General features: G+C 39.8%; 3 protein-coding genes across 4 annotated transcripts; 1 reads left to right on the top strand and 2 right to left on the bottom strand.

Annotated features, from left to right (window-relative positions):
- Positions 1–140: 140 nt before the first annotated feature.
- LOC131336063 (kelch repeat-containing protein At3g27220) lies at positions 141–5,875 on the top strand. The gene is made up of 6 exons (XM_058371693.1): positions 141–890; positions 1,184–1,413; positions 2,337–2,507; positions 3,329–3,434; positions 4,120–4,326; positions 5,489–5,875. The coding sequence occupies exons 1-6, from the start codon at positions 507–509 to the stop codon at positions 5,651–5,653; spliced, it is 1,263 nt and encodes a 420-aa protein (XP_058227676.1). The 5' UTR covers positions 141–506; the 3' UTR covers positions 5,654–5,875.
- A 1,024-nt stretch (positions 5,876–6,899) lies between these two features.
- Positions 6,900–10,297, bottom strand: LOC131336062 (F-box/kelch-repeat protein At1g51550). Its single transcript, XM_058371692.1, has 2 exons — positions 9,706–10,297; positions 6,900–8,039 (listed from the first exon to the last, which is right to left on the bottom strand). Exons 1-2 carry the CDS (start codon positions 10,235–10,237, stop codon positions 7,069–7,071), a joined length of 1,503 nt encoding a protein of 500 aa, XP_058227675.1. The 5' UTR covers positions 10,238–10,297; the 3' UTR covers positions 6,900–7,068.
- A 2,510-nt stretch (positions 10,298–12,807) lies between these two features.
- LOC131336061 (uncharacterized) lies at positions 12,808–17,792 on the bottom strand. Of its 2 annotated transcripts, none has more exons than XM_058371691.1 (9): positions 17,276–17,792; positions 16,509–16,718; positions 15,860–15,962; positions 14,811–14,890; positions 14,645–14,722; positions 14,022–14,113; positions 13,544–13,655; positions 13,244–13,369; positions 12,808–13,129 (listed from the first exon to the last, which is right to left on the bottom strand). In XM_058371691.1, exons 1-9 carry the CDS (start codon positions 17,528–17,530, stop codon positions 13,013–13,015), a joined length of 1,173 nt encoding a protein of 390 aa, XP_058227674.1. In that variant the 5' UTR covers positions 17,531–17,792; the 3' UTR covers positions 12,808–13,012. The 2 variants fall into 2 exon arrangements, with proteins under 2 accessions (XP_058227674.1, XP_058227673.1); XM_058371690.1 differs by having other exon boundaries at positions 13,487–13,655; positions 17,276–17,769.
- Positions 17,793–18,096: the final 304 nt, after the last annotated feature.

Below are 18,096 nucleotides of genomic sequence, written 5' to 3'. Positions count from 1 at the left end.
TCTTGGGTGTTTGGTCATTGAAAGAAGTTGATATGTTAGAATAATAGCATGGAACAGATTTTAATTGATACGAGGCAACATCTATCCAAAATGACGTGTTGCCCCCAGGGCAACAAATAATTTCACATTCATTGGACATCGGGTAACGCTGCTAACGCAGATGCACCGACAACAGTCGCGGGAAAAAAAAAAAGAAAAAGAAAAAGAAAGAAAGACAACAGTCGCCGGAAAGAATATATGTTGGGCTGGGCTAGTGGGCTTACCCCGCCTCTCTCTCTAACCTGCATCTCTCTCTCTCTCTCTCTCTCTCTCTCTCTCCGCTCGCGAGACTCTTCCCCGAGGAAGAAGAGGACATTTGCGCAGCCGCGAAAGTAGTGAACCTACCTACCCTACCCTACCCTACCCTACACTGCCGCTTAGCTGCCTGCATGTACACACACACAAACGCCATACTTACGCGGATGAGATCATCATTTCTAGGGATCAGATGAGATCATTGAGATGAGATGGCAAGGACAACACTCGGAAAACACCAATCAACCAAGTTCGTCTTCATATGCATTGCCCTTCTCGGTTTCGCCCTAATCGCAGATCTTCTTTGGGCTTCTTCTTCTTCATCCTCTGCCTACCTCTATGGAGTTTCATCTAATTGGCCTCTCCAAGAATCCCACAACTTCTTTATCCCTCCCCATCTCCACAACACCACCGCAACCAAGGGTCAGAAAGATGCCGTGCCTCAGCGAGTCTTATCAGCAACTTTTGCTGATTTACCGGCTCCGGAATTAGAATGGGAGGAGATGGCAGCAGCACCCGTCCCACGTCTTGACGGGGCAGCATTACAAATCAAGGATCTTCTCTTCGTCTTTGCTGGATACGGCACAATTGACTACGTGAGCTTCTACACCATTTATCTTTCTACTTTCTGCCATCTGCTCTTTTTTTTTCACAAACTTAATTTTTGTCTACCCTTCGTATTTTACCTATTTAAACAAAGATTCTCGATTGATCAATGTTAAAACTTGAAGAGTTAGTCGAGTTTATGGATTTACATGCTTATCATGTGACTTTGTCCATGGGAATATTTGAATAAAGAGTCGATCATGGAACTATTAGAGCTATAACTGATTGGGGTGACAAGTCATTTAAATTTCAACTTCTTCTTCTTGTTCTTATGTTTATATAGGTACATTCTCATGTTGATATCTACAACTTTACGGACAATACGTGGGGAGGAAGGTTTGATATGCCCAAAGAAATGGCGCATTCACATCTAGGAATGGCGACAGATGGGAGATATATTTATGTGGTCACCGGCCAATACGGGCCGCAATGTAGGGGGCCGACAGCACGTACCTTTGTGCTGGACACTGAAACAAAGAAATGGCAAGACATGCCCAACTTACCGGTGCCTAGGTGTGTGTCGTAAATCATAATGCCAACTAGAATGGAAGTTCTCATATGTAATCTTAATTCCACAGTGATTTTGATGTTCATTCAACTTATTGTAACTTTGCCAAAATTAAAATTTCCCTTTCCCTACCCATCTTAGTCTTGCCTATTCATTTCTTTGCTGAAATTTACCTTGTTATTTCCATATGGGTAAACTATTTAATTGTTATCCTGTACATTTGTATATGGTTTCACACTGTTGGCCTTTTGCCCAGATTCTTGTCATTGTTTCTTCAAATAGGAAGTAAGTGATTTCAGCTTCATTTGTGCTTCACTGAATCTGTATGAGCAAATATCTATAGTTCATGCACAAATGAGTATGATTTCTGGTCTTAAACGAAGAGGGAAAAGAAGAAACAAGCAAAGAAAAATATGGTTACACTAGTAACTAGTTTCTAGGTTATTTGTTGCTTAGGCATGCCCATTACTCTCTCTCTCTCTCTCTCTCTCTCTCTCTCTCTCTCTCTCTCTCTTGCATACATTGAATTTTGGTTACTTTTATTTCCTAGTTACTTTGATGTTCTGTGTATGTTAGCTTCGCTATCAACACTGATTGCTATGAGGGGATATCTCTGTTTCGCGATATTGCTTATGGCCTTTCTGGGACTCAATAGAGAAATATTTGTAATGAGTTGTTCACAATGTACTAATGTTTTGGAGGATTGTCTTTGCGGCTTGGTATATCTTTTTATATTCATGTATTTTCTTCTTTCGTCGTGTTAAAAGCTTTATCGGTATTATATGCGAAACCATTGGTGAACTGGAACTTACACGATAGCCCCGCTAGTATCAGTAAAAAGAAATAAAGACAACTTAATAGATTTACTTAACTCCATTTAGTTCAACTGTTTGTTACTACTAGAACAACTGTTAACTTGCTGATACAGGTATGCACCGGCTACCCAACTTTGGAATGGTAGACTACATGTGATGGGTGGGAGCAAAGAGAATCGATACACACCAGGATTAGAGCACTGGAGTCTTGCAGTGAAGAATGGCAAAGCTTTAGAAAAAGAGTGGCGTAGTGAAATACCCATACCTCGTGGTGGACCTCATAGGTGTGTTTTCTGCTATCTTTTGATTACTAATTACATTATACAAAAATGGAAAGAACTCCATTCAGTTGATGCATGAATTAAGTTGTTAAATGATGGCCAGTATCAGGAAAGTAATAGGGTGACATGCCATTGATCAGATGGAAAGAGTGACTACCAAAAATGAAATTCTTACCTACCAGTAGATAGGAAAAACACTAAAAAAGTTATTTATCCAGTGTGATATTCATTTATCATTTGCTTTTGTGCTAAGGAATCAATTCTGTACTAGCATTTCTATATTATGGTTCTTGAGGAATGTATATCAGTGGATTCTTACGAGATTGCTTTTTCCTCCAACGGTTGTGCGGTTTAGATTTTCATCCACCAATTTGTTTTACCTTTCAAAAGGAACAAAAAAAAGTTCTCACCGATTTCTTTTCTTCTATTGTCCGCACTCTGTAACTTGGGAATTTTGGACTGGGGCCAAAGTTCTCATCTCATGGTTAAAATTTTCCACTCCTACCAGTATCTCATTTTTATTTTGTACCAAACTTTTTAGGCTTGCTTTCTTTAAATAATTTGAGCTGATTATTCATTAATTTTGCGTGGTAGAAATCCTAGCATCTGGAACTGCCAAACTGTCGTATTTAACTCTTATTGTCATTCCTCATGCTCTCTTGTGTGATTTTTATTCTTTTAAGTAACGTTGACATGAATTACAGGAATATCGAAACAGATGTTTAAAATTTTTTCTTTTGCATTACACTTGTTTTGCAAACCTCATTTTCTGCAGGGATTTAGGGACGTAATTACGCTTTAACTAAATATTTACATTCATGTAGGGCTTGTGTTACGGCAAATAATCGATTGTACGTTATTGGTGGACAAGAGGGTGACTTTATGGCCAAACCTGGCTCACCTATTTATAAGTGCTCTCGAAGGAATGAGGTAATCTGATGGTATTTGAGTATTGGACTTTGATTATATAGATAGGACTTTTGAAGCATGCTTCTGTGTTCTTTTCTCATCTATCTGCGCTTTCCGTGATGTAAGCTGGACTATAATACATCGAAGTTCTTTTGACTTTTTCTAGATGTGCTTATTTCTAATAAACTGAACCAGTTCATAACAGTGCTATGTCAGCGTTGCATGGTTGTGTTATTGTGCTACAATTGAAGCACAATGTGCTGAATAATCAGGAAGATAGTAAGATGACTTATGAATGCAAAATCAAATTTGCGGTTTTATTTTTTTCTTTTGGTAGATGTGTGTAGAATGAGGGATGGCAACTAGCGGGGCGGGTTTTTCTGTACCCTCACCCCACTCGAAAAGTACCACACTGCCCCGACCCCGTCCAAAACTCCGACCAGTAATGTGTGGGTGCTTCCGTCCCCGCCCGCTAAAAAATGAGGCATAATTGTTTAGTACAATGGTCGAAATATAATTTCATACATAACAATATTTCGGGGCGGGTTTGGGCAGGTAACGGGGCGGGGTAATATCATCCCGATCGGGTTTTTCTAATTTTCCCCCGACCCCACCCGTTATCGGAAAATTTGACAGAAACCTGCTGCAATCGGGGTGGGGCCAATTTCTATCCTGTCATGCTGACACTCGTTCTTGACTGTTACAGGTTGTCTATGGCGATGTCTATATGCTAGATGATGAGATGAAGTGGAAAGTGTTACCTCCCATGCCAAAGCCTGATTCCCATATCGAGTTTGCTTGGGTTGTTGTTAATAATACTATCGTTATTGTTGGAGGCACGACAGATAAGCACCCAGTGACCAAAAAGATGACTTTGGTTGGAGAAGTGATGCAATTTGATTTGGATACAATGGTACTGTTTCTTTATGGTTATGCATTTTATGCACTATTGCACGATGCACTCACGGACAATATGCAGTTTTATGTTTTTACATATTATTCTTTGGCTACTACCTGTTGCTTTGGCTGTCTTTGCTAACTTGTATAAATCGTTGATGTTGAATTGCTAGCTTCTAAGTGGGCCTTAGAAGCTCCAAATTCTGCTGCACGCAAACATTTGTGGTCTTCTTTTGCTTTTTGCTTGTACTTTTTTTGCAAAGCAAAATAGGATACCTGACAACTGATTGAATTTTCATCCTTTGTTAGACTACCTGCTTTTTTGAAGTGGCTGCAGCCATAATCAGCACATGCAGACCTGTTAAGAGAACCATCTTGACATCCAGACCGCTAATATGCTCTTATGTATGTTTGCTAACTGCAACATAGTCGTGATACATGCAAAATATGCTGCTGGGCTCTCTTCTCCCCTCCAATTTCCAAAACACATAATTGAGAGAGCTTTGAGTTTTCCATCTACTTCATCCTACTTGGCTCTAGTTCCCTACATCTCAACCCTTGATAGTCGGATATTCAACCATGCATAACATGCAGGAAAACAAAGTATAATTTTCGTCTCTTTTTTGTTTTAAATTTTGGATGGAGAAATATTGATCTCCGTAAACGGACAGAGATTTATTCCTGTGGAATTGCTGAAAGCTGCTCACATCCCTTTATGGAATGCTTGTGGATTCTAAATGGCTTCATTGACTTAATTTTTGCACTTGCACTGATTAAAAGACCCTTTATGTGCATCATTAACGCTGTGGATGCAAGGATTTCAACTGGACTTCTACCTTTTACAATGGGTTAGGTCGTAAACTGCAGAGTTGGTAAAGCGATATTGAGTCTTCAATGTCTAAAGGTAACTCTTGCAAAACTCCAAGCCATCAGAGCCGGATTGTTTTTCGGGATCCTATGGCATCCCAGAAATACCTCACAGGGTATCCGAGCTTTAAACCTATCCTTGTGAGCATGAGAAAAGAATTATAGCTGGTGATCTGAATGACAGAATGCATGAATTGATGAAGTTCTTGTGCAATTTTTTAGGATGTATTTTGTGCGTTCCTCTGCCATTGCACTTGTTGCTGATTCTTTGTGGATCCTTGATGTTTGTCATGGTTTGCGTACAATTGCAGAAATGGTCAGTAACTGGAAAACTTCCTTATCGTGTGAAAACAACTCTAGTTGGGTTTTGGAATGGATGGTTGTACTTCACATCTGGCCAACGAGACAGAGGACCAGATAATCCAGCACCAAAGAAGGTTATCGGGCAGATGTGGAGGACTAAATTGCACTTGTGACCAATAGATTGCCTGTCTAATCGTGTATTAGCTGATCGCCATCGATTTTTTTGTTTTATCTGTGTTGATCTATTTATTCTTTTCCCTCTTTGAAAGATTGCTTGTTTCTCCTCTTATGCTTTTATATTGGAGGGAGAAGTGAGGGAGATGAGGGAGTCAAAGATTACTGTTTATGGTTTCTGCTTGCAATCTTTGTGTAAATTAAATTTGCCACTCCCATCATTCTCTCTCTCTCTCTCTCTCTCTCTCTCTCTCTCTCTCTCTCTCTCTCTCTCTGTGTGTGTTTGCGGGTTGTGTAATGTGTGCTGCTTCTGCTTCTCAAAGCTCAGATGATGGGACTATGTGTGGACCTGGTTGAGATGTAGGGTGCAGATCAGGTGATACACATTGAAATTAAAATACTTCCATGTAGTGAGATTTGCTGAGGGCACACTACGATTTTATTGATAGGGTTGTAACTTCTGATTTATTTTGTTAATTGTGTCAAGATCTTGGACTTGTTGAGGGATTAGTACAGCCACACACACACACACACACAAAATTTTAAAAAAAAAAAGCATAGGAAAAGAGTGAACATAATGAATTAGCTTCACAAAGTCCATTGTTTTTCTTTTGATTCACAAAGTACGTGTTTAACTCTAGGATCCAAACACAGATACTGCATTCGGATGGCAAATCGCAAACACAGTCCCATTTTTCTCATGTCATGCTTGTGATATGTGCTTTTCTGCTGCTTTGTTGTTCATCCTCTGGCTTGAGTTATGCCAAGTTCAATATTTGTTATGTTTAAGAATCGACTCCTTGAGATGTCTGGTCATTAATTTTTATCAGCGAGATAAACGCAACACTCTCTCATGCAGGCATTGTATTGTTGCTATCATACCGTCTTTTTACTTCAATCATAAGCTAGCATGATGAATAATAGTAGTAACTAAAAGTTTAGGCTGCAAATGAACTAATCAACTTCAAAATCCTGTCAGGGGCTCTCTTCTTGTTTCCTTTCTCATCAAGGCAAAACCAGAGCATCATTATTTGTCTCACTAGAAAGACTAAAGATAGGGAAAAATTACGGTGTTCCCAAAATGACCGGGAACTCCATAGCAGCATCCCTAAAGATATAGTACATGTTTAACAACCAATGCTTTTCTCAACAACAACAACAAAAAATCCCCACCACCAATGCACCTGTTTTTAAAGCGTCCTCTTGCGCGCTTGTCCCACACAAAACATCAGTGTCATATGAAGATGTGGAAAAAGGTGATTATTAAGTAATCAATCCAATCTACATAACCAACAAAGTTCAAGCTGTGTACCAAAAAACAAAGTTCAAGCTACATCATAAGCTAGTATTTACAGGACTTACATTAGGCGAAGATACCATGCCTTAATTCTACAAGAAAAAGTTTTTTTTTGGCCTATAGCTGCAGCACAAGTTCAACAAGAAAAAGCTCCCCATCGAATTTCAAACCAGAAGCTCCCGCAGGCTGTGATAACCCATCCACCATTCCACCATACACATACAAATAACGGCCCGACTGATCTGCACATGCTCGATGAAAAGACCTGCAGTTAGGTTGATAACCCCTGGAATTGAGTCTTTTCCACATATTGCCAACCAATCCCTTCCGTTTCTCAGTAATGGGCTGTATTTCAACAGATGGAATTGAACTAATATCTAGTAACCAGAAATCATCCTTCCTTCGCCTGTTTGAATCTTCCCCTCCATAAATCAGCAGACGGCCTCCCAAGATAAGGGTAGCTGAGTGACCAACTCGTGGGAGGGATAGTCCTCCGGGGATGTTTTGTAATTCAAATAATAATTGCAGCCATCTCAAGTGACCCCCAGTTGAATCAAAGAGCCAAACATCATTAAGTACTTCATAACCCAATCCCCTCCCTCCAAATAAAATTGTTTGGTTTTTTCTGATGTAGTTTAAAGTGTGTCCTGACCGAGCCGTAGGTGATGGTTGAGTCACAACTTCTTGCCAAGTTCCGAAAAGGAAATTTTCTGAGAGATCTAACACCCATGTGTCTCCAACTCTAAGTCCAGATAATCCGATCCCCCCATGGATAAGCATCCTTTTGTTATCAATGCAGCATCCTGCGTGGGCCCCACGTGGCGGAGGTGCAGTGGAACCCACATCTAGTAGCCTCCAAGACAAGGTAACACCAAAGGTCTCATTTAGCACCACCTGACCTACCCATGTATCATTCTGGCGGATACCATGGTCGTTGATCCCACCAAAGAGGACAATATAATCATCAACAACTACACATGAGTGCCCAAAGCGGCCGCTTGGAACACCTGAATTGATTTTCTGCCAATTCAATGACTTTTTGAAGTCATTACCAATGTATGCCACCCATGTGTCATCAAGATGGCGCCCTAAAACCAAGAGAATGTTAACTGTTAGATATTAAATCGAGGACAAACTAGACAAAGAACATTCACCATAAAAAAAACTAATAGTATAACTCTAGTTACAAGTTACATTTCCTTGGACAATTGTAAAGTTTGTTGGAACAGTCATTTCTAAGCAAGAGAGGAGGTACTGCTTTGGAATTTGGTCCAGCCCTATTTGATGATCAATGGTTGGATCATCTCAAGCTATAGCATGATGACCCGATGAAACTAGGATAAGGCATAGTGACCGAGCAAGTATGGAACAACACAACCTCCCAACAAAGGAAGAGGAAAGTTAAGACCCTAAAATGAGCTTCCACTCTATAACAATGAGAAATAAGAGGCAGTTTCTAGGTTTGAAATAATTATGATTGCAAAAACTAGCGTATCAACAGAACCCCAGTCTCCACGCGTGCAGGCAAGATCACCTATTGCACTTCGCAGGTTTGCAACAGAAATAGTGAGCGACAAAGTTGATCACTCAATCCTAGCCGCACTCGACTGTTGGCATTGAGTGGAAGATACCTCTTGAGCTCTGGTATATAGCAGGTTCAAAAGATCAAATAAAGTTCCAGATGCTAGCGAGCGTCTTTTTTCCTCTCCAATCCTTGATCAAACTAGCCTCCCACAGATGCAATGGAGGCAAACACAAGATAACATGATGCTATTACTAATCCAGAAAAGCAGCCTACTAACACAGACAAGCAGCCTCATCTTCAGCAATCCGGTGAACTAACTTCGTCATGTCTAGAAAAGGGAGCCCCTTGAAAAACAATCATCCCTAGAAGCTACTTCTAAACTCACTACTCCCTGGTAACCACTCCAAGGATCCAGTTTATACAGATCCAAATGCAAAAAAAGAGTCAAGAAGGTATTAACTCAAAATGTCACATTGTTAGTTCAACACCATTTATTAATTGGCTAATATGTGAAACAATGTAGCAGAAATTCAAGAGTTATTAGTCTCTAGAGTATCAGCTCCTTGTTGCTGTCAAGCTTTTAAACAGTGTATGATCTTTGATCTACTACTCATCTGATATAGACAATAGGGAACTGTCGGCATATGCCTTCAGAGCTTTGCTAAGACAGCGATTTCTAAGCAGAGGAGACACCAAATATAAAAGAAAGAAGGATGCACACACATAGAGTACCAAAGGAAGAACATCATAAGAAACCACTATGAATAAGTGCAAGCACCAAAATCAAAGGGTCGCCCTATATAGCCATCGTTATTAAGTCCACATGCAGTGAACTTGGCTCATGTCAAACAAGAGTATGCAGAAGCCATCAAGCAGTAATTCCAAGGCTCTAAGCCTCCAACTTAAATCAAGTTAAGATTACCCAGAAAGGGAAAACATAACCCAGATGCATAAACAAACAAGAATTGGGAAAACGCCTGAAATACACTAGAACGCTGACACAGTAAATCGATTGATACTTCAAAAGCTCTTTCAAGTAGCTTGTATGCAACCTGCCTAGAAAATCCAACACTTGCTTCACAAATTCAAATGTTAAAAGGGAAAACAGTAAAAGAAAGACAATCACAAAAGCAACCATCTTGTGTCCTAAAACCATTAATCAGAGAAAGATTCATAAGTAAATATACCATAGAGAAACAGAAACTGGAAGTGCTTAAAGAAGAACTGACCTCCTTCACAACCCCCACCAAACAAAACCAAGCACCCAGAAACAAAATTGAAGGAATGAGAAGCTCTGGGCCCTGGGAAGGACTCATCGCAATCTGGTTCAGATAGTCTATGGCAAGAGACAGAGTCCAGTTGATAGACCTGTCGATAGAGCTCCATCCATGGGAGCTGAAGGTGATGGTGTCTGGAATCAGTAGCAGCAGCAGAAGAAGAAGATTTGATGGCATCAACAGAGGTGGGACCCCAGTCCCTCCTACAGATTGATTCCCAAAGGCCGTCAGAGTATGTGATGGACTTGAATCTCTTGCAAGTCATGGAGAAGGAGAGGATTGAGTCTATGGGTAGGAGTAGGAGGATTGAGAAGAGGTGGTCTTGAGCCATGTGGGTTATTGGTGACCAAGATCCATAGTTGTTGCTGCTGCTGCTCTCTGCCATGGAAGTTGTCTGTTTCTTGATCGCTGCTGTTGAAGATGAAGATGAAATTTCTGGGTCTGGTTCTGCGGGCGGAGTCCCTTTTTTCTTTTTCCTTCCCATTTCTTTTCTTTCTTCACAGTTCTTTTCTTTTGTTGTTTTTATGACAAAAGTTTTGGTTAAAATTTGCATTTGTCCACTCTTGTCGGGGAAGAACTGTAAAAAAAGTCGATTTACCAATTATGCATTTGCCTACTTTTCCAATTTTATCCATTCTAACAAAGACGGACAAAACTGTCAAGCTCAAAGGTTTGGAGGGATGAATAAAAGATATACTCCACAAAGGGCCTATGAGCATCTCTAACCTTGCCCCATTTTAAGATTCAAATTTAAAAATGGGGCAAAAATCACAAAAATCTCTCTCCAATTTTTGATCCAAATCCTTTCCCATTTTGGGTTTTACCCATTTTTTTTGCCCAAATTTGAAACAACTTTTGCCTTGACCAATTTCTCCAACGGCTAGTTAGAGAGAGAGAAAGAGGAAAATGTGTCAAATTTGGGTTTGATGGTTAGAGATATGTCTACCCAAAATGAGTTTTTACCCAAAATTTGATTCAAATTTGAGAAAAAATATGGGTGAAGGCTGGATCTCCAACCATCAAACCCAAATTTTACACGTCTCCCTCTTTCTCTCTCTCTCTAACTAGCCGTTAGAGAAATGGGTCAAGACAAAAGTTGTCTCAGATTTGGGCAAAAAAATAGGTAAAACCCAAAATGGAGAAGGGTTTGGGTCAAAAATTAGAGAGAAATTTTTGTAATTTTTGCCCCATTTTTTAATTTGAGTCTTAAAATGGGTCAAGGCTGGAGATGCTCTAAATGCATTAACTTTTGTTTTCAGGTCTCAAATATGAAGAAGATCTGAAACATCTTCTATCGAAGGTTGGAGGAGTAGGCATAGGTCTTAATCTTACCAAAACTCCATTTCCTGTTATCAATCCATTGTGGCCTTCATACCCATAACTAGGTTATGGAAGCGTTTGGATCCGAGCTAATAGAGGAGCATCGAACACGTATGAGAGGAAAAATCAAACTTACTACCGCAACTAACATTCTAGTATGCCTAAAACAGGGAAAACCCTAGAAGTCTCAATTGGTCGAATTTGTATGCATAAATTAAACCAAACCAAATCGAATCGAGCTTTGAATCTCAATCAATTGTATGCTCAAGTAATTATATATTTTGCAGAAAGTCTACACACATAGCAGATCTGTGCACATATTTCGTTGTGGGACCCACTAGGGATCCCACACAAATCATCCGAGTCGTTCATTAAATGTAAAACATTTTTTCGAGGGTCTTTCAAAAAAATAAGCTCAATCCGATACCTATAGGTACTCTATCCAACCATATAACTTTTCATTATCCGAAAATCTGAATGAAAAGTTAGATGATTGGATGAAGCATCATTAGGAATCGGATTGAGCTTATTTTTTACGGGAACCCTTGAAAAAATGTTTTACATTTAATAAACGGCTCGGATGATTTGTGCGGGACCCATGGTGAGCCCCACAATGAAATCTGTGCACAGATCTGCTGTGTGTGTAGCTGGACTCTATATTTTGGAAGAGATTAGTATGTAAACTTTGATTGAGGTGGTGCGTGGTGGGCTTAGGCTGGCGAATGGGACCCTAAATTGTCTTGTTATTTCTAGGGGGGTGGATACTCAAAGAAGCAACCCACACGACTAAAAAGGACTGGGACAGATGAACTACATTACCGGGGGACCATTGGCATCAGTGGTGGGGACCCGGGGACCCTGCCGAGCTGCACCCCTGCCGAGCGGGTGCCGAGCGGTCAATTCGGCCGTTCATCTCGGAATCAACGGTTTGGATCGAAACATTTTTTTCCTTTTTCTTTTCTTTTTTTTTTAAATTCGTTCGGCACCTTTGCATCCGGGGCATCCAAAACACTTTTGGACGGCCGAGATGCGCTCGGCACCCCTGCCAAGCACCCCTGCTTGGCAGGGTCTCCCAGTCCCAGTGTGGGGGTGGGGCCACAGTTTGGTCTGGGAAAGCTTTACTTTTACTTTTACCATCAAAATAAGTAGTGACTGTGCCACAAGCTAGCCGAATCGAGCCAAAGCTTTGAATTGTGTTGATGTTGTGTTGCACTGGCTAAAATAAATACTACAGATAATATATTGTAAGAGACTAATATGTCTCGTAAAACGAAAAATAAGTACTTAAAAAATAAAAATCTTAACGAAACGAAACCTAAGTTAAATTCGTTTCTTAATCGAACTCGTATCAAACAATTTGTAATCAAACCCAACTGGAAGAGCTTGGTTTATGGAGTGTTTTAGGACGGAAACATCCAAATGTCCAACCCATTACTCATTAGTACTTGCAGTCTGGCCCGAGACACAGAAAGTCTTAAGTGTTCAACCCTCAACCCTCCCAGCCAATCCAAAGCTCTTGCCAAAGATATGCATTATCGGTAGGAAAATCTGTCCCCCTCACTGCTAAAAATATCTGCTTCATGACACCAAACTTTTTCAATATCCCATTGAGATACGCCCTCTCTTCTTCCCCAGTTTTCTCCCCAAATAAATAGTTAAAAACACCCTTTTTTCACATTCATCAGAAAAAGCACATGGCTCAACCCAAATTCATGAATAACTCCAAGAAAGGACTTGCAAAACAAAGACAGACATCATCATATCTATTATACTACACATTTTGCAGGGTACAAAACTGGTAGTTATTATCAAAATACCTTGTCCCAAAATAAAAGTCGGAAAAAAACAAAACAAAACCTAAAACAGGACCTCTGACAATAAGAAAGAGTAACACCACATGACAATACTTCTTCTATTTCCGCAAATTGTGAAACTTTTGTTATTTTGGCAAATTGTAAACTCGACCTTTGTTGATTAGTTTCCAAAGTGCCGCCTTAGCTTCCTCTAGAGTTTCAATTGCATGCCCCTCTTCAAAGGATAATCTCTGCATGTTGAACTACACACGCACACAGAGAAAACAAAAAACAAAAAAGAGCAAGTTATGAAAACGGTAGGAAAGATACGGTAAATGAACGGAAATAATACTCAAATGGGTTGAAAAGAGAAATACTTGGGCCCCTATCCGAACTCGGATATCAATTCCCTTGCTGTCTATTGATATAAGAGCAGCATCATCTACTTCCATCTCGCTGGACAATACCTCTTTTAGGGGTTTTGAAAAGATAGCATTGAGCTCCTACAACCAGAGAAGATTCAAAAGCATGAGTGACAATGCAAACGACATTTACCCATATGTGTGCGCATTATCTTCTTCCGAATGTTATAATGTTTAAACACGTATTCTACTCAACGCCTTAGTTTTAAGATGATTGAACTTGAGATAATGTCTACTCGAATCCAAGAAGCCCACCTTCAAGTTCTGTTCACCCCCATCCACAGCGATCTTATCAGGCTGAAGAGTCTCATATTCCTTGACATCAACCCAAGCAACAGTGCCAAAGCCTCCAATGAAGTATATGTCACTGCTTGGGCAATATTAAACAAAAAAAAGGTTACAAAAGCTTGCCATGTTAACAAATGGTTTTTCTTTTTGGTCAGGCGGTATATAACATTCTTTTTCCCCACCCAATCCTATGTAAAACCTACGGGAATCCATGTAAAAGAGCAAATTAGGAGCCACCCACACGCATATATACATATACAAGAGAGAGAGAGAGAGAGAGAGAGAGAGAGAGAGAGAGAGAGAGAGAGAGAGAGTTTCGTTAACAAGCCTTGCAATTATGAGACAGAACACACAAATTTCATGTTAGTAGTCTTCTTCATCTTATGAAACAAAATACATCCTATTCATAACATTTGATACACTCCATAAGACTTAGAAACCACACCTTACGTTCTGCATCCTAAAATAGTAGAAGTTCCCCCATTGTTGAGAAGGCCCTTGTTGATGTTTGGTCATATACTGTTTATGAGCCCATTCCTAGCAACATGAAGGCCATCGTGATCGTTAAAATCAACAAAAACTAACAATGGTGGAGTTTTAAAATCAGGAAAGACAACTATTTATCCTCAATTTTCCTATCTTGAGTCTTCTGACTAGCAAACGAGTACAAGGAAGGGTTGAATGGTTCAATATGTACCATTAAAAGAGAATCTTACACCGTCGAATTACAAAAAGGAAGCTGATTGTTCAACTTTGTCATGTTGTTCCAAGTGGGGAAAAAATCACAAAAACTGAACCTTTGATTGACCCCTAAGATGATCAGTTCGGTAATTCATGCAAGGTCTGACGTTATTTCCTTTTCTCTTCACAATTTTTCCTCCCTTCAGAAACATTTAAAAGTTCACCTTACAGTTTTAAGCAGACCAAGCAAGCATTTAAATATGTTGCATGGAGAGAAGGGAAAACGAGAATGTGTCTTTTCTTTTCTTAGGAGTGATGACAATGCATAGTTTATAATCAGTTAATAATCAAGTAAAACCAAAATTCTGCATATATTCAGGCAGCAACCTGGTCGTGTTCAGGAAGAGGGAAGACATCGCCGAATATGGTTACCCTCGCATTGGACAAGCCACTCCATCCAGGTATCTATCAAGATTGAAACCTAACTGTCAATAGAATCCATAAATGTAAAGCTGCTAAGAAATATTGCTAAGGTGGGTAAAAATGAAAGAACCTGCACAACAAGAGTGCATCTCGGGTCAGCCAACAGATTTCGCGTGTGAATGGCCAATGGTGAAAATGAAAATATTGGATCTGGAAACAAATTATCACATTAAAACATATCAAACAGACAAATGGAGAGTGAGTTCTTTTCGGCACAAGTGCAGTCCATTTATGACTTTCTTGTGATATGTGAAAAAAAGAGGGAGCAACTGCTCTCCTATGGCTGTAAAACATGCTAATTAGTCAAGTACAACTCGCGAACTTGACTTGGTTTTCAGCTCATCTGGCTTAGGGGCGAGTTGAAAAAACTTTTGGGCCCTTCAAGTCAAAACGTACTGGAGTCATGTCTGAAAAATAGCTCACTTGACTAATTAAGCTCATGAGCTTTGGCAAGGTTGTCCATGATACTTTTTATAGGTAGTATTTCTTTTCGAAAGAGTCTGAAAACTAGGTTAATTTATCAGGGGAACAGAGAATGCAAAAATATTTTGCTGGGGTGGATTAAAAAAGTACAGTCATATATCACAAAGTGATCAGCAGAGTGAAGGAGAAAAACTCGCCATATCCATCAAGTCAAGCTCGAACATCAAAGTTATATTCTACATGACACCAGCCAAGGCTGAGGCAATTTTACTGAGCAGCCAAGCCAAGCTTGAACAGATTAACACTTAGATTAATTCAATTTACTCCTGAATCCTCCATTACAGCTACCATGAATTGAACAACAGGCTAAATTTTACCCACAAGCCATACATGGAAAAAAAATAAATTAAAAAAATTATCATTGTTGCTAAAAAATATCTGTCGCTTTTAGAATACCCATGTACGTGAACCCACATACAATCAAGCGTCCATGTTAGATTTACCCCGAGAATAAAACTCTAATGATTGTAATCTGTTGGAATATGAATATAGAAGAGGCTTGAATAGCCCAGCCAAGCAGAAAGAAGTCAGAGTGTTAATGCAGCAGCAGAGAATGACTTTGTTGGGTCGAGACTAAAGTGAAAAGTGTTAACGGCGAAAGGATAGGCAACAAATACTGAAACTAAAATGACTTACGTCCCATTGAATCTGGTGTAAAATCTACCAGTGAACCAAATGGGTATCCTTCTCTTCGGTGGTGCATCCGAGACATTACCGTACACAACTGAGCGAATCTAGCCTTCGATCATAAAACCAAAAAATAAGGACATAAACATCCACAATTCTTAAGGGACAGCAACAACAAAAAAAAAACAGAATCATCGTTAACATCATGGATAACAATGCATTCCATAGAAAAGGGTACATCTGTACAAGCAACCCATTAAGGTGGCCCCCTAAAGCTCGTGGCTTCAAAAACAGACCCCATTTAGTTTATTGGTAAGAATAATATTATTTTCGTATCTCATAAGTTCTTCTAAAATTCTAACGCCACTTCAAATTAAGCTTAGACAAACTATCTAAGACATTATCTAGCAGGGTTCCTTTGACTATGAAGGGGCGGAAAGGAGAAACCTTAAACTTATCAACTCAATTTAGTCACAGACTCACAGCCCACCACAAACAGGACTTCTAACACATGAAGGAATAACCCTCAGGTATCACGAATCACAATAACAGAATCAGGTGGGCAGTAACTACATGGGTATGCAGACAAAGACCATTTAAAAAAATAATAATTTACTTGCACTCGGTAATTAGGGGGATAAAAACTTAACCCCTTTACCTGCTCCATCAGATTGCGCACTGCTAAGGCAGGTCGAGGTAAACCATGAGCTGACGTTGCACTCTGGACTCCACCAGATATGGGAGTTCTGAATAGCCCAGCCCTTGAGCCTCCCCCTGCTCCACTTCCAGATGGGACGATTAAAGGTGTCCCCATCTTTCGTGTCTCATTTGCTTCCTTTTCACCCTCTTGATTGTAGTCCGGATCACCCTTCACAGTATATGAGAGAGGCATCACAACGAAGCTGAAGTAGCCATTTGAATTATAGAATCAACGCTCCACAAATTGGTTGCTACTGTAGAGACAACTACATCAAACATGCCTAGGTGCTACACTATTGAGATCGTAAATAAAAGGAGAAGCACCAGCAAAATCACAAGCTATTTTGCCATAGGTGTGTCTGCTGAGGCACATACACAAATACTTACACTTCTGAGAATCTTCTCATACATAAATAACAAAAGGGAAGCACTTTAACCACCAGTTTATCTTCATTTTCTAGAAAGATAACTGAATGAAATCATTCAAAACAAACAAAACCAAGCAAAACAACGAACGACTTACTTCTAAGCAATATGCTTTCATCAACTTTGGCAGACAATAACAAAACAAATGAATAAACAGATCCAATTAGCTGGGTAAACCTTAGTTTAGCTGAATTTAACATCATCTATACTCCAAAAGGAGTTCAATTTCTAGATTTTCCAAGAACCAAACAGAGCAAGAACGAAAGAAGTGAATTGAATTGAATTCTTTCTATGAGGTACCTGAGACAAAGATGCAATCTTTTCAGAAATTAAACTGGACCCATTATTCTCAAACCGTATCTCTTCATCGCCTCCGTCTGATGCTTCCCGAGCAAGCGCAAGAACACGAGACCCACAAACCCGCGGCGTCGTATCACGAAATTTCAGAGACCCAATAAGTTTATTTGGTGATCTGATCGAAGAATGGGGTGCACAAATAACCGGAATCGTCTCTGATAATTTGGAAACGAAAACTGAACTTGCTAGAGCTTCCATGCGACTGTAAAAGAAGGGGGGGAGGGGGGGGGGGGGGGGAAATAACAATTGAACCTGTTTCTTAGAAAGAGTTGAGGGGGTACGAGGTAGAGAATGATAAACCCTAGAGGGAAGAAGTTATGGTCAGTGAATCGAATCGAGGGTTCCTGAAACCATAGCTGCACCCTTTTGGTTTTGCAATAGCTTCTTTCCGAGGTCACGGAGAAGAGAAAAACAACGAAAAGGATATTGGTACAGATGAAAAATCTGTACCAGCCGGAACAGATCCGTTTTGGGCATGTTTCGGGTCTTGAAAAAACAGAAATGATACCTACACAGATGAAAAGTGCACAGATCTTGCACTGATCGAGATGTTGGGCCCACTACGAGTCCTACACAAACGATCTGATCCATTCATTAAATTTAAAACATTTTTTCAAAGACCCTTGAGAAAAATCAGCTCAATCCGATAACTATAAGTACTTGATCCAATCATCTAACTTTTTGTTCAATTTTAGATCTGCACGAAAAGTAAGATGATTGGATCGAGTGCTTTTTGATATCGGATTGAGCTGATTTTTAGCGAG

This window comes from Rhododendron vialii, chromosome 8a (assembly GCF_030253575.1).
Source record: "Rhododendron vialii isolate Sample 1 chromosome 8a, ASM3025357v1".
Taxonomy (NCBI): Eukaryota; Viridiplantae; Streptophyta; class Magnoliopsida; order Ericales; family Ericaceae; genus Rhododendron; species Rhododendron vialii.
Note: the sequence above shows the minus strand (reverse complement) of the source record. Positions and strands in the feature narration are given on the sequence as shown.

Excerpts from the sequence above, each read along its gene's own strand:
- LOC131336063 (XM_058371693.1), top strand. The coding sequence starts at position 507 with ATGGCAAGGACAACACTCGGAAAACACCAATCAACCAAGTTCGTCTTC. Across the intron at positions 891-1,183 it reads GATACGGCACAATTGACTAC|GTACATTCTCATGTTGATAT; the intron begins GTGAGCTTCTAC and ends ATGTTTATATAG. Across the intron at positions 3,435-4,119 it reads AGTGCTCTCGAAGGAATGAG|GTTGTCTATGGCGATGTCTA; the intron begins GTAATCTGATGG and ends TGACTGTTACAG.
- LOC131336062 (XM_058371692.1), bottom strand. The coding sequence starts at position 10,237 with ATGGGAAGGAAAAAGAAAAAAGGGACTCCGCCCGCAGAACCAGACCCA. Across the intron at positions 8,040-9,705 it reads TGGTGGGGGTTGTGAAGGAG|GGCGCCATCTTGATGACACA; the intron begins GTCAGTTCTTCT and ends TCTTGGTTTTAG.
- LOC131336061 (XM_058371690.1), bottom strand. The coding sequence starts at position 17,530 with ATGGAAGCTCTAGCAAGTTCAGTTTTCGTTTCCAAATTATCAGAGACG. Across the intron at positions 15,963-16,508 it reads TGCGCAATCTGATGGAGCAG|GCTAGATTCGCTCAGTTGTG; the intron begins GTAAAGGGGTTA and ends TTATGATCGAAG. Across the intron at positions 14,114-14,644 it reads CTCTTCCTGAACACGACCAG|GAATGGGCTCATAAACAGTA; the intron begins GTTGCTGCCTGA and ends TCATGTTGCTAG.